The 16,498-nt window shown below is 36.5% G+C and overlaps 1 protein-coding gene across 3 annotated transcripts in view; it reads right to left on the bottom strand.

Moving 5' to 3' along the window:
* Positions 12,031–16,498, bottom strand: part of LOC109234325 (inositol-pentakisphosphate 2-kinase-like) — a 7,403-nt gene continuing 2,935 nt past the window's right edge. For 2 of the 3 annotated variants that reach the window (XM_019400262.1, XM_019400261.1), the window contains exons 7-9: positions 15,752–16,351; positions 14,480–14,641; positions 12,031–12,562 (exon numbers count right to left, since the gene is read on the bottom strand). In XM_019400262.1, coding sequence (XP_019255807.1) covers positions 14,498–14,641; positions 15,752–16,351 — 744 coding nt within the window. In that variant the 3' untranslated portion in view covers positions 12,031–12,562; positions 14,480–14,497. The remainder of the gene's footprint in view (positions 12,563–14,479; positions 14,642–15,751; positions 16,352–16,498) is intronic. The other variant, XR_002069178.1, reaches the window with a different exon arrangement.

The following is a 16,498-nucleotide window of genomic DNA, read 5'->3' as shown; positions in this document are numbered from 1 at the left end:
TTTTATTTTCATTTAAGAGGGGCTTGATCATAGGATTTTGTTTTCTAGATATAGCTATAAATAGTAGTTTTAACAACTATTGCAAACACACGAAATCTCTGTCAAAACTTATGTTACACTTTATTCTCAAGCTAAATAATACAACTTTATTTTCTGTTTAATATTGCTCTCACTTCTGTGTTCGGAAGCATTGCCCCCAGAGCCAGGCCTGACATCTTCGTTAGTAGGGGAGTAATTTAAAAGGGCATATATGTCATTTGCAAGAAGTTTTTATAAATAGTGAGGACGATCTGTGTCAGTCTACCGAAAACAGGCTGAATGAATAGTCAGTTTGCCCCGATTTGAATTAAATATCTTCTTCACTAAGTTTTTCTACTGAGTTGTGTTAATTAAAAAATTTCCATATGAGTATAGAGGAGTGGAAATATGTCGCCATCTTCTTGTTCTCCTTTATTTATGCTTGGTGTATCCTATGAAACTACTTTAGTTTCCTTAGGTGTGAAGGAATATTGTGATATATGGCATAATTATCAAGAAAGTGAAGGACTTCTTGTGCTTGGCTCAATCATATTTTGCTACCTAGTAATACTTTTTTTATGATCTTTGCAACATGGCTTTGTTTGGGTCTTTAATAAGTAATAAATCTAAAATGGAGACTGCTTTTTGTTTTTTTGTTAGTTGAATAGGGTGTATATGCTAATTGATGATAGGCTATAATTACGTATTTTAGTCGATTATTACATTTCAATTCACTGCACTTCAGTTGAGTTTGCGCTTTAATCACTAGTGTTTTGCCCTAATTGTGTGGTTTGTGCCTTGTAGGAGTGATTCCGAGCTATGTATATGTTATGGAATGAATTCAAGTGATTTGGAGCTTTGAAGTCTGAGTAAAAGCCCAAGGAATTAAGCCGGGATCGTGTTCGGGGATCAACGGATGATAGTTAAGAACGAACGAAGAATCGAGTAGGCATATTGCACACTGTCTAGTAAAATGCACATAACTTTTCGCTCAGAACTCTATTTGGGCTCCAGAATATATGGTTGGAAAGCTAATTCAAAGGACTACAACTTTCATGTTTTACGTTTTCCCAAATTCCAAACGGTCTGCAGTCGAATCCGCGGCCGCGGACAAAATACTATGCAAATTAAATCCGCTGCCTCGGACGTCCTGACCTGGAAAAGTGTCCTTTTTAGCGTAGGAGAAGGTATAATTGTTTGGGCCCGACCCTACTTGGTATATATACATGGAAAAATAATATTTTGAGCACCTTGGATATACTTTTGACATAATTTAGACATAAGGAGGCTAAGGAGACCGGGGATTCGACCTAAGGAGGCAAGAACACAATAGGAGCAAGGCGGAGAATTCTTCTACGAGTTTTTCATTTCCTTCTTCCTATTTTCATTATTGGTTATGAATTCTAGTATTGTAGTTATGCATACTATTATGAATAGCTAATTTGTTATCTAGGGTTTTGATGGAACCTATTGGAGGATGATTTTCCTGTTACGTTAATATAGATTCGCTGTAGTATTTTCTCTATTTTTTCAACTACGTTATTATTGTGGTTGGTTGAAGAGCTCTCAATCAACTGTGCCTATTTAGTGTGTATTACTTGGGAGAGAGTGCATATTTAGGTAGTTTTTGAACAAAACCTATATGAGGGATCAATACGGAGGGTTTAAAGGTGGGATTAGGGATAACGAAACCTTGGGTGCAATCCGAGTGAGCCGTACTTAATGCCAGCTAGCGTAATTCGGGAGAATATGTCTACTAAATTGTGGTAATTACTCGGGAGAGAGTTACGACAGTCAGAACGCTCATGATCGGTAGTGAATACTTAGGCGAATTTATAGAAAACGTAACAGGAAGGATTCCGATAATAGGTGAAATCATAACTCTAGACCTCCTTAATCTTGTCTATAACCCTTAGTATCTTTAGTTATTAATTTACTATTTTAATTTGTTAGTTAATTAGTTAAACACAAGAATCTTAATATCTATAAGTTAGGAATTGTTCAAGCTTGTCTTCGTGGTGATAGTGAACAACTGTAGCTAAGCCTTAGTTCTCTGTGGGATTCGACTCCGGACTTGTAAACCGGATTATATTTGCAACGACCGCTTAGTCCTTTTTATAAGGCATAGTTGGGCGTGATTACTGATACCAAAATATTGGTATCTACTCGACAATTGACAGAGAATTGAGCAGAAAAGAGTAGAAGAAGGAAGGAAGAAGAAGAGAGTTGAGAAGAAAGGCAGAAAAGGCTAGAACAATGAGAGAGAGTTTCAAATTTTCATTAACATTCAAAAGCACCTAATGAGAGATTACAACTTGCTATTTATACATCTCAATAGTCTACTGAAAATACAAAACAAAGCGATGGAAATGAGCTAAAACATGCTAACCATATTTCCCGCCAAAAGCTAACATTCAAATTTTAACTAACAACTAACATAACTAACTTTCAAATTAGTCTACTCATCAATTGACGTGGCATCACGGACTTCATCTGAATTTTGTGTATCAATACCTCCTGTGAAAGAACACCCTTGTCCTCAAGGGTGAAGGGAAGAAACCTGGTCCGAAGGAGGGAAGCAAATTCCTAAGTAGCAGCAGCATCATCCAAACCTTGCCATTTGACCAAACATTGTGCAACTGCCTTTGTTACCCTTTTTGACCAATCTGTGATCCAAGACAGGAGGGTGGACAATTTCAGAAGGAAGGACTGAGCACAACTTGAGTTGGGAAATATGAAAAGTAGGGTGGATGACAGTGTTAGCATGGCAGAGAACTTCAATGAACGTGATGCTGATTACTTGAATTCTACTGCCGTTGAAGCTGGTAGGGTGATTCTTTTTTTTTTTCTTCCTCTTTTTGTGGGTGATATTTTTGTATTGTGTATCATATATTTTGCATGCCATATAGTGTACATCAGCATTCTAGGATCAATTATATTAATAAAATAATAATAGAACAAGGCCAAAAAAAACCTTCAAATTTAGTATGAAAAAATGAGTTGCACTGTCGCACTGTGCCTGATGAAAGGTTTTCGAGAATATTTTCCTACCTTTTTTTCTTGCAACCCATGTGTCAAATATTGAAGCTAAATTACATAATCTCATTGCTTTGTTTAATGCAAATGCTATTTTAATTTTTTAACTATATTCAGAGATTGAATATAGCGCTGATAAAGTTAGAGATGTGTCAAAGTAGAAGTGGCTGGCACGTACTGTTGTGGTAAAAGGCTCTCCATTATGCTGGTTGACTGGGAAAAGGCTCCAAATTCCGATACTTCTTCTGTTATAGTATGCAACTTTACTAGCTCTAACATTGTTGTTGGATAATAATGCTGAGTATTGTTCTCCCTCCTTCTGATGCAATCAACGTTGTGAGATGCAAGGTAAATTAGTTGAATTTTAAGATTCCTGTGAGGTAAATAATGAGGCATTATTTTGGAGTCTTTGCCTGTTCTAGGCAGTCTCTCCGTATTTATCTTTTCTAGAGACATATTCCTATTCCAATTGTTTCTCTTTTCCATGTCTTTTCGATTTTATCTCTGCTCATATCTCAGGAGTTTTCTCTTCGTTTCTTTTTCCTCCCTATCCCTCGTTTGTGGGGTGGGACTAGTACTTTTGGTTATAAGAACCAATTTAAGGAATATGAATGTGATACTATGACTGATGTAAGCTAAAAAAAAGTTTGACAAAAATAATTGACAAATTCAGGAGTGCATGTTATATAATTTCAGAATTGCTTCATTGAAAAGATTGCAAAGTCATGGGAGTTAAAACGCCAAAGAAGAATGACGTACACCGAAGATGTGAGTGACGTGCACAACAGATGTGAGCAACACCCACGAGATCACTTGTGAAGATACTGTACCTGTTACTCTCAAGGTTGCAAAGGGGAAAACATGCACGAGGTCGATGATTAAGATCATTGAACGCCAAGAATATGGAAAGATCTTTATTAGTTTGGAAAGAAATCAATAAAATCCATGATTATGCGCGATTTGCTATTATAGCCTCAACAGTTACAAATCACTAACGTAACGGGAAATTAATGTAATAAATATTAGCAATAGGCAGGAGCCAAATATGGTAAACGGTTACAATTTGTAATGCTGAAAAAAACCCTTTCCATTAACTTGTATCCCATCGAAAAATCTGCTAAGTTATACTGTCAATTATCAATATTCTTACTATTCTCTATTATTGGGAGAAATGTTCTTTCCTACTGTTAAGGAAGCTGCAATCATCAATAAGATTTTTATTTCCTTATTCTCGGTTCAATTATTTATTATCATTATTTATTTTTAATATCAACTATATTTGAAAAAGTAAAGTAAATTGGTTGTTAGAATCCCGAATTATCTATTTATTTGCTTTAATTTCAAATACTATTGTTTTTGGTTAAATCTAACAATAGTTTCACTTTCTATTTATAAACTTTATCTTTAGAAACAAATTATGTCTGAAACAAACCAATTATTCAACAGGGGAATGAAAAAGGGGGATCTCCTCCACACAATCCACCCACACATTCTCCACAATCCTCACGCAACAATTCACGCCTTAGATATGCTAATTGTAACATTGAGCAACGAAATAAAGAACAACAATTTTGTAGGATGATTTGAAGCAATTCATCGCTCAGCAAATTGGTGAAGCTTTACGAGCCTTGATGGGCAGTGTGCCAAACATAGTTCTAGTTCTACCACCAATTAATACAACTACATTAAATCCCATTTGAGGGCTTGAAAACTCAAGAAGGGAGGAAATCCCAAATAACTCTAGAGTAGGAGGTTCACGTACGCCAGTTAATTTAGATTTAGAAAATCTAGGTCTAATCTTGCAGAAAAATCTCAAGGAACAAAATGAATGTATCGAACAAATGCCGGGTGTACCACCGGTAATCAAGGGTGTGGATATGGACAAATATTCACAACAACCATGAAAACCAAGTGCAGCACCATTGCCTATTCTGAAGAAATTCAAACTGCCAGATATCCATAAGTACGATGTAACCTCGATCCACGAGATCATGTGACCACATTCTCCACAGGAGTTAAAGGCAATGATTTTCCTAAGCATGAAATCGAGTCGGTTCTAGTGAAGAAATTTAGTGAAACCCTAACAAAGAGAGCACTAACATGGTATTCTCTTTTACCTAAAAATTCAATTGACTCGTATGTTGAGCTTGTAGATTCATTTATCAAAGCACACTCGGGAGCCTAAAAGTAGAAAAGAGAATGGAAGATATCTTCAAAAAACAATAAGGAAGTACAGAATTACCTAGAGAGTTCGTTAGATGCTTCCAACAAGAAATGATATTGGTATCTCTCGTGCCTGATAATTGGACAGCAATAACTTTTGCAAGGAACTTAAATAAGAGAAGATCAGAGTCTAACGAGAAGATCAAAAGGAAAGTTTACTTGAATTCCAACCACTTGGAATGATGTATACAACAGGTATAGCATGAAGCTTTTAATAGAAGAAGATACAATATCTCAACCAAAAGTAGAAGATAGGTTCAGACCTAGAAGAGCAGAATCAGAATGGATGAATACAAATCATAAGTACGAGCCTTACATGGGACCAGCAAAGTGAGATCACGCGCCAAAAACAGAATAGGTATGATCCGATCAAAGGTCAAGGAAGAAGAAGGTAGGTTCTTCTTCTCAAAATAGGAAGGAAATGGGTATGATGAGGTACAATGATTAGAGTCCTAAAGTAAAATTATCGGAAATTTAACTTTAACGTAAGTACTTCAAAGTTGTAGCAGTGTTAAGAGGCATGGAAGAAAAAGTACGGTGGCCCACATAGTTGAGATAAGATCCTAGCAAAAGGAGTCAGGAATTTTGGTGTGAATTTCATAATGATCAGGGGCACAAAACGACAGACTGCAGACTCCTACAAGTAGAAGTCGATTATCTGTTGAAGAAAGGCTATCTCACTAATCTATTTAGTGAGAATGGTAAACAATCTTATATGAAGAACATAGAAGAACCACCGAAGCCACCATCACTAAAAAAGACATTGAATGTAATAACCGAAGGTGAATAAGTCAGTGGAGTAACGTATACAATGGCAAACAGAATAGCTAGATATTTGTCACGCATGGGGAAAGTATTCGGCAAGTCCAAAAGGACGAGAATATAACTTTTGACGACGAGGATGCAAATGTCTTGTTCATACCTCACAACGACGCACTAGTAATTTCTCTTCTTGTTCATGATACTAATGAGAAGCGAGTTTTGATTGATCCAGGTAGCTTAGTAAATATTATATTGCTACAAGTTGTCAACAAAATACAAGCAACATGTCGTATAATACCGAAGGCTCGATCTTTTTCTGGGTTTGACAACTCAAGTGTCATAACCAAGGGAGAGATTACATTGTCTCCCTTCGCAGAAGGGGTAGTAAAGGATACCAATTTCCAACGGATGGAAGCATATATGACTTATAATATGATTTTGGGAAGGCCATAGATTCATGAGATTGATGGAGTACCATCAACTTTGCATCAAGTTATTAAATTTCCATCACAATGGGGAATTCATCAGATCAGGGGAGATCAACAAGCAACAAAGAAACAAATACAGTGGCTATAGCAAGTGGAATGACCAGGGATGGAGAAGAAAAATAGCAATTTTAGTGCCCAGATGAGGAGTACACTGAACCCTCAACAACTGCATCATCAGATACGGGAAACAGAGCTAACATAGATGCAAGACCTGATATGATTCAGGAATTGAAGGAAAATAATACTATCAAAATGACAATAGAGGAGCTCGAAACTGTTATATTATTTTTCCATTGGCCCGAAAGAAAAGTTTACGTTGGAACAAACCTAAGCCCAAAGTTAAAGAGTAAGTTAATTGAGTTTTTACATGTTAACGCTGAGTGTTTTGCTTGGCCACAGTCAGATATAATAGGATTCCCACCGGAGGTAATGGCTCATAAGCTAAATGAAGACGCATTACACCCAACGATAAAACAAAAAAAAGAGAATGCAAGGTGCTTCCAAAAACCAGGTAATCCAGGAAGAGGTAATCAAACTCTTGTAATTTGGTTCGATTCTAAGCTAAAATATCTTGACTAGTTAGAAAATACTGTCGTAGCTCCTAAAAAGAATGGTAAATAATGAGTCTGTGTATATTATGCCGATTTGAATCAGGCGTGTCCTAAAGATTCTTTTCCTTTGTCGTATCTAGATAAATTTAGTCATGAGCTTTTATGTTATTTGGATGCTTATTCTAGGTATAACCAAATTAAAATGGGTCCAGAAGATAAGGAATAAACTTTTTTTATTACAAACAAGGGGACTTATTGTTACAAAGTTATGCCCCTTGATCTAAAGAATGTTGGAGCTACATATCAAAGATTGGTGAGCAAAATATTCCAAGAATATTTGGGGAAGACTATGGTAGTTTGCATTGATGACATGCTAGTAAAGTCAACGCAAGAAGGAGATCATCTCAAGCATTTGGAGGAAACCTTTGCTATTCTTCAAAAATATAATATAAAGCTTAATCCAAAAAATGCGCATTTGGTGTAGTGTCAGGTAAGTTCTTGTGTTTTCTGGTTCTTAACAGAGGAATCGAGGTGAATCTAGCTCAAATTAAAGCAATAGAAGAAATACTGTATGTGATTACAAGTAAAAGAGAAGTACAAAGACTCACGGAAAGAATAGAAGCTTTGGGGTGATTCATATCTAAATCTTCTAAAAAATATTTCAAATTTTTCTCATTGCTAAAAAAGCAAAATAAGTTTGAGTGGACAAATGACTGCCAACAAGCGTTGAACGATTTGAAAGCATATTTATCAAATCCACCTTTACTATTAAAAACCAAGGGAGGAAAAAATATTGCTCGTTTACTTGGTTGTATCAAAAGTTGCAGTAAGCGCAATATTGGTACGAGAAGAAAAGGGTACATAATCTCTCATCTATTATATTAGCAAGGCATTGTTAGAAGTTGAAACGAGATATCCGAATTTAGAAAAATTAGCATTAGCATTAAAAATGACATCTAGAAAATTACAACCTTATTTTCGATATACCCCCATATCTGTTGTAACCATTTTTTCGTTACGAAATATTTTACATAAGCATGATTTATCAGGAAGATTATCCAAGTGATCAATTGAACTTAGCAAATATGATATTATCTATCAACCACGAAATCCCATAAAGTACATGTACTAGTAGATTTCGTAGCAGGTTCTAGTTCAAATCTACTCCCTGAAACTGAAAATCAGTTACGATCATCTACCAGATCTAATTTGGGACTTGGAATTTATACACCGATGGATCCTCTAATGTTAAGGGAGTAGGTTTGGGTATTATTTTAATAGTACCTTTTAGGAAGATTATTAGACAAGCGATAAAATGTTATTCTATTACTAATAATGAGGCCGAGTATGAAGCAATGGTTGTGTAACGACCCGATCGATCATTTTACTTTATAGATCCTCATTCCCCTATTTGAGACTTCCCGTATGTGATTACTATTTCATAACTTGCGGGGATGGTTGGTTTTGGAAGGGTTCGGGTTGAATACGGAATACTTATTTCCATAATAGTGGTCTAAGATGGCCAAGTTTGACTTGAGTCAACATTTTGAGTAAACGACCTCAGCACCGGGATTTGAAGATTCCAATAGGTTCATATGATAATTTCGGACTTGATCGTATGTTCGGATCGAGTTTGGGTAGAACGATAGCGTTTCTGCGCTTATTATTGAAAGTTGGCATTTTGAAGATTTTAGAATTTTCTAAGTTTGACTAGAAGTGGAATTTGGTGTATCGATGCCGTTTGGGATTCCAAGCCTTAGAATAGGTTCGTATTGTGATTTATGACTTGTGCGTAAAATTTGGCATCAATTGGAGCTGTCAAAGTATGTTTTGTCGCGTCCGGAGTTGGTTGAAATGAGTTTGAAGCTTAGAAGTTGATTAATTTGGTTTTGATGTGTGATTCGTATTTTCGGTGTTATTTTTTCTAGAGCAAGTTAAAGTTGGCTGAAAATTGCTGGTGTGCCGGTGTGCTTCGCGATCACGAAGGGTATTCCGCGATTGCTAAGAAGGAAATTTGGAGGGCAGCTGGTTGCTCTTGCGCACGCAAAGAAGCTCAGCGAACGCGAGGGAGGACCTGTCTATCCTTCATAATTGCAGAGGCCCAATCGCGAACAGGATTAAGGCAGGGGAGGAATTAGGCTGGAAGGTTGTTGACCTTCGCGAACGCGACTAGGGCCACGTGAACGCGAAGGTCATGGATCATAGGTGATCGCGAACGCGACCTTGTGGTCACGAACACGAAGGGTATTGGGTAGCTGGTAAAATGGCCTTCGCGATTGCGAGGCTTCTTCCGTGATCGCGAGGCTTCTTCTGTGATCGCGAAGAAGAACAGGCCATGGCAGAACCCTTTTACTTCGGGACTTTGCCTATTTCTCTCATATCTTTAGTAAAGATACCACTAAAAAAAGAAAGGATGGATTGAATCTCTGAAGATTGCTCTGTTTCTGGGTGTTTTTCGGTTGAGAATCTTTTCTATAACTGGAAATACAAATTTTGTGTGTTATAATTGAATTTGTTGAGTTATATTAGGAGTCTATCGCGCTAATTGATTAACTTACTGTTTTTAAACAGCTGAAGATCTTTTTGTTTCGCAAATTCCGTTACTGTATTCACGAATACAGCTTGCGAATACATTCGAATACATTCTCTACTTAGCTGGACTCCCCTATTTTTTGCCGAGTTTTGCTACTGTATTCATGAATACAGTAGCAAAAATACATCGAGAACAGACTATAACAACTGAAAATATAGCTGTAGGAAGTAATTTAGTAAATGATAGCTATAGCAAGCTAATAATCACTAAAACATAGTGGTTTCTGAAAATTTCTCTATCTAATTTTAGAGAAGTTACTCAATTTCTTTATATAGAGTATCTTATGTTAAATAATCCAAAAAGAAAAAGATAAATTATTAAATAATTTCGTGAGGCAAAAGTAGAAATCACAATAAGATATATGAAAACTTTTCTAGGGGCATGATTTCTTCCTTCATTGCACGTAAATAGAGAAAATGCATAAGTACCCCCAATCTATGACCGAAATTCCAACTACACACTTTTTCTTTTTGAGGGTCCTATTACCCCCTGAACTATTTTAAAATAGGATTGTTACACCTCTTGAAAGGTCGCAACCACATCATATGTTGGTCGTTGAAGCCATGCCAGGTACATTTCATTAGGAATTTATTTTAATCTTTTCTTATTCTTTCCCTTGTTTTTTGTACTATTATTCTATTCTTTTTTCTTTCTATTTCTTTCCCTTCTCTTTCTCCAATTACGTAACTTCTTTCCAAAGCGTGACCAACCCATCCCACAAAATTCTTTTCAGATTTTTTTTATGTCCTTTTTCTTCTGAAATTATTGTTTAGTTTGTGATTATGCAAGAAGAATATAATCATAAATGGTGGGATCTGATGTTAATATGATGGATCCGCTGATGAATGTTCTGCAACTTTTGGCCGGAAAAAATGGATTTGGATGGTCGAAAAACTTTCCGGCGAGGGACTTCCTTCACAACCTGGTTAATTTTCTTGCAAATTTATGGACTGATAATAGAAAAATCTTCTACAACTCCAAATCCTTCACAAATTTGTTTACTTTCCAATCATTTAGAATGAATATGAATTACTGAGTTGTTTAAACAATTTTTGTCTTCTGAAAAAGCTAGTTACACTGAGGGAGAAAGATGAGACAGAGATAGGGAGGTCGTGGTTGCCGGCCAGCCAAGCCGCCGGGGTGGCGGCGGCGACAGAACGAATTAGAGAGAGAGAAGAAAGTTGCTGGGGAGTTGAAAAAATGGGGAATGCAGCTATGGACTTAGGACAATAAGAGGGTGGAGAGTATAAATTAGGGTTTCAGTGGTGAAAAAATTTTGGGGTAGTGACGCGGTGGTGGCATCGGCTATGTTGCTAGTCGGGTGGAGGAAGAAAAGAAATTAAAAAAGAGATAGAAACAAAAAAGAAAAGAAAAACTAAAAAGCTGTATATATTTAATAAAAGGAATATTAAAAGTAGAAATTTAGTATTTGTTTTCGTTGCTCACTCTCTTTAATAGAGTGAAATACACTCACTTGCCACGTAAGCATTTAGGGAGGTAATAATTTCATTTTAAAATAATTCAGGAGCCCGAAAAGGAAAAATGTGTAGTTGAAATTTCAATCATAGGTTGGGAGGTATTTATGCATTTTCCCCACGTAAATAGGATCAACATTTATCACTTCAGAAACATACACTTTTGTCTTTAATTTTTATAACTTAAGCACTGTTTGATGAAATTTATGTTATTTTAAAAAAAATTTATACTTATCGATCATGTGGGGTGTGTCCAGGACTAGTTATAAATATACTAAGAGACAGAGGTATTGGTTACATCTGTACCTGTTGCCTAAAATATAAGTCAGCCCTTGCTCCCAATTGAACACTCTCGGAGGACACAAAAAGAGTTCACTATAGCAAAATCTAGCAAAAAGCAAACTGCACATTGTCTTAAGAGACTTTTTAAGCTCTTCTTTGCTAGTTACTCAATACTCCTCTCACTACTATCTACTGTTAATACCATAATATCTCAACAACGAAGGAAGAAGCATGAGCAAGAGTAACTTACCATATTTTTAACCAGACGGATACGGAATGACTTAATGATATCAAACTAAAAATAGAGCACTTCCTGCACAAAACCTCACTGCCAAGTGCCAAGCATGAAAGTTATCTACCTAGTAAGTAGTAATGCGCACCAAATATTTCAAATTCTTGAATTGAATTTAGCCAGACAAAGACACCATCAAGAGATCACAACCTCATAAATCAGGATGTCAATCTTGAAAGAGCCACTTACGGATGTCATACTTACTAACTTAACCTATAAAAGCTTGGAGAAGACATGCAAAGCATAAGACAATTTTCCACCTCAACAATTGATCCTCATTAAAGGAATACAATCAATGGCTCGAGCTCGAGAATAGGAATCTTCAGATCCATTGGAACAGAAAATATGAATGTTATTGTCATTCAACAAATGCTTCAGTCTTGGGCAAAAATACTGCCTATACACCCAAGAAGTCTTTTTGACTTTTGGAAATGGTTATTATCACAATAAAGAGGAAGTAATACCATGGCTTTGGGATTACAAATTCACGAATAACTTAACAAGAGTATAAGAATTACTTAAAGTAGTAGCATGCGTAGTTTTCCTTTCATCATAAAATGTTACAAAACTGGCTACAATAATCGACGTTGATCACGTACCAAATGTCACATCTTTGACATGTTTTGGAAAGAGAAGGAATGACATCTTTCTTCTCTTCTTTGGGAGGACCTATGCTACTTATCTGTGCAGATCTTCTGAATCTTCGGACCTGTGTAATTATGCATACTGGATCAGCCTCACCAGTAACTGTGATCAAGGACAATGGAATTTATGCCTTCTACCTTTGATATTAACTTCATCACCTTCATTCTGCACTTTGAACAAACTAGATCCACTGTTTTCTGCAATAAAAGAGTCAGGTTTCTCAGTACTTCTGAACTTTTGGAAGACGCAAATAAACTGAAAAAGTACTGCAACCTGTCAGAACAAATAAGATGACTTATCATCACAGTTTACGGTACAAAGCATTTTCATCAAATGAAGAACTAAAACTTTTGCTAATGACAAGGTGTCAACAATGAATTGTACTCAACTGTACAGAATGTGGGGAAAAATGATGCTGTGTTAAGTCATGAAGTTGAATTGTAGATACTATTTATAAATTATCGTCCCGTGGACTTCTTTAATTATGCTAAACAGAAATTGTTTAACATCCATATTTACTTCTGTTTTTCCTGACATACTTGCTGACGCTCTGGTAGAATACTAGATATATTGTCAGTGTTAGTTGGCAGTAAGAGTAAATGCTGGTTAGAAAGTTCTTCATTGTCTTACCTATTTCTTCCCATTTACATTTATTATACGGTACCGCCTCTTTCCCTCAAAATTTTCTTTTCTCTATCATTCATCTACACCTGAAGTGGCCTCAAATAAGGACTCAACACAGCCACAACCCACAAGCAATGTAAAGGGGAAGGACAGAATACTTGCTACTACTAAATGTTTCCAGCGCAAAGTTGTATTAAAAAGACTTCATTACTGCACATGATAAACAAACTTGACATAAACCAACCAAGCACATTCCTCTGACTTACTGAAAAACTGTTATATATCAGTCCCTAGAATGAACATAAATATGGGGAATCACGCCGCGTCCACTATATAAAAGGCATTACGATGTTGCACAATGCAAGGTTTAGCAACCTCTAAGGTTGACCTCCAAGGTGAAATGATACAAATAGAGTTAAATTCAACATAGACCTGAGGTGTCGTGTCAAATCTAGACCCTACACCTGTTGGCTCACCAAACAGCAGAATGTGCCAATTCACGATTTGCACCAAAACTTATCCCGAAACCAGCTGTACGAATAAATAGGTCATGCGGTCATGGGATGGGAAGGTGCTTATGTGGTTAATATATCACTATCCTTGTGGGGGAGGGAAATCCTGACAAGTCTCTTTCTCCTTGGGTTCAACTGACCTCTTCTTCCAGAGTGAAACAGATAGCTACAACTTTCATTTAGAATTTAAATCATAGTAAGTAATAAAAAGCAGAAACTAAATCATATAGTAGTTTTTTTACTAATAACTCTAAGAAAATCACAGGCAAAATGCAGTTAATCACAAACACTCACAACTGCTTCCTCTTTGATGAATAGCACTAGGGTACCTTTCAGCTCTATTATAGAAGTTGACGTTGCATCATGAGTTTTAACTTAAGTAAATAACACCAGAATCTATATTAGCTGATTAATTTCATTTAAGTGGATAAATAAGAAATTCATTCTTTGTTCCGAATAAGAAGAGGTAAAAGGGGGGTACCATGAGTTTCTTCCCAAGGTTCTATCAGAAAAAATATTCAGATTGGTAACCATTGAATGATGCTGAAGGTTGCAGAAGAACCCAGCACGACAACAACAATTTACAACTAAGATTAGACTAGTGGAAGGGATAGTGAGTGAGACTTAGAGACTTGAAGGTGATATTGCTGACGAGAGGAAGCTCAAGCTGGTCTTTTCATTGTTCTATTACTTATTAAGACTCTTCTTCATATCAGATGCACAGCATACATTGCCTAAGCTGCTGGATGGTGTAAAAATTGGACAAGCGAAAGCTACATTTAGCATGCTTCTATTTCAATTGAATCATCCATTATAAGATAGACAGTATTAGGTTCAATTAAATGTCTCATCAAAGGTGGGTTGTGTCGTTGTTACCTCTTCGCTGAAACTTCAGTCACCAAAAAAGAAGGCAAGAATAAGATACTTCATCAGGAATCTATCAAAGAGAAAGCTCAAAAAGGTCTCCGAATTGATTACCAGAAACTGTCCTCATTGTCAAGCTCCGATAGTGCTTCCAGTGTGGTCGAGTTGATGATTGGACTTCACCATCTGAACATAGCAGCTGACAATCTGTTGGTCTAACTTGTAGTAGTATTCAATCCTTTCCAAAGGTTTCAAGTCCAGGTCAATGAAAGATGCCTAGCAATTTGCAAGCCAAAAGAATCCATTAACACCGGTAAAACCTATGAAGCCAGTCTTGGAACTAGAGAATCTGTGTTTTTCAGAATTAAGTGGATTGCATTAGCATTTACATGGTAACCAGTATTAATGCCACACTGTCATCAATCTTGGTTCTAGAGAAACTGATTTCAGAATTAAGTGGATTGCAATAGTCTTTAACATGTAAACCAGTAATTATGCGACACCATTAGAATATGGAAACTATCGTGGTATAAAGCCTATCTTGATACGGATCCAAAACTACTAAACGAAGTTGGTTCCATTTCCGGAAAAAAGGAATGATAAAAAACAGATGAAGGGGTTAGGTATGACTTTTTCTTTTTAGAAGAGAGGGCTTAGGTATGACTTAATGTTATTTAGTCGACACAATAAGTTGCACTAGAGTAAATCAAAATTATGGGACTTTAAAATTAAAAATCTTTCAAGTTATATTGACATTCTAAGTTGCTCGGACATGGGTGCGGGTGTCTGACACGTGTGCAGATCTAGAGGTCAGATTCTTCGACATGTGGATTCTAAGATTCGGGGATACGGATCCTAGTACGGATACAGGTACGGAGACCAACTAAAAATAATCAAAAAAATAAAAATATAAAAGTATTTCTACATTATGAAAATTTTTTGTCGAATACTTACGTATAGCTTGTAAAATATGAATTTCTCTCAAGTCGTAGATAAATAAAGGATTCATTTCCTAGATAAGATATACTATTTTCTTCAAATTTACCCTAGTTTTGATTCTGATTTCGGGCATCAAATTGTATTTCGTCTCAAATTTTTCCGTCTGTCGTGGTCAAAGTACCCAAAATCGTTGGACCAGATCCAGTACAGATCCCATACCCACACCCACACTAGTGTCGTGTCGACACGGGTTGGCACCTAAACTGCCGTGTCAGAGCAACTTAGTTGACATTAGACCTGAAGTATCACCATATAAAATAAATTCAAGAATGAATTATCCATATTACTCTAGAACCCAAGGCAGGTTGAAAGAAGATCCATTTTCCATGGTATAACATGTTATTCTAGATCGAAAGGAGACTAAACAAAAGAAGGGAAGAGTAATACCTTGTAGTCAAAACTTTGGTCGGTTGATTCTAAGGAGACAATGCTATATGGGGATTCCACATTACCAGCTTCTCTAGGTCTAAAACTAATTATCATACTAAGGTCCTTTGCAGTTGCAGCTATCAAGTAGTCCCTCACAATCTTCAAGCTTTCCTCCATCGACATTGAATGGAGAGAGTTATATCTCTTCGATGATTGATCTTTATCTAATTGTCCACAGACCATGCAAGGCTGAGAAATAACATTATAATATGCGTGAATTGCACCTTCAATGTCAGTTGTGTCTAGCTTCTGGACTTCAAGAAGCCGATTTAGCAACTCTGAACTACAGACAGTCTTGGAGATGAGCTCTAGAAAATATTGTGTCCGCATGCCCTCTTCTGCCTGAATTACATGCTTGAGCGAATTTTCAAATGCTTTACCAACTTCACAACTAGTAGTGTCTGCACCACCACCCAAACCACCAATGATGAGAGAACCATCCAGGAAAACCCGAAAATTATTCTGTGGGGTCCTAAAAAGGTTGTTTATTGCCTTGCGTACTCTGTCTCTGGATCCAGAGAATAAATCCAGAGGATCATATGCACTTACCTCTGATATCTGATATAGGACAAGACGACAAGTACCAAAAAGAAACAGAAATGAGTGTTAATGTAAGTGGAAAGTGAATATAGTATAAAAGTGATTATCAATGGTGACATCGACAGTGTACAAGATTGACCAGGGGTTTGGGGGGGGAGGGGGGGG

Source organism: Nicotiana attenuata, chromosome 11 (assembly GCF_001879085.1).
Source record: "Nicotiana attenuata strain UT chromosome 11, NIATTr2, whole genome shotgun sequence".
NCBI classification, from domain to species: Eukaryota; Viridiplantae; Streptophyta; class Magnoliopsida; order Solanales; family Solanaceae; genus Nicotiana; species Nicotiana attenuata.
This window is presented reverse-complemented; position numbering and strand designations above follow the sequence as displayed.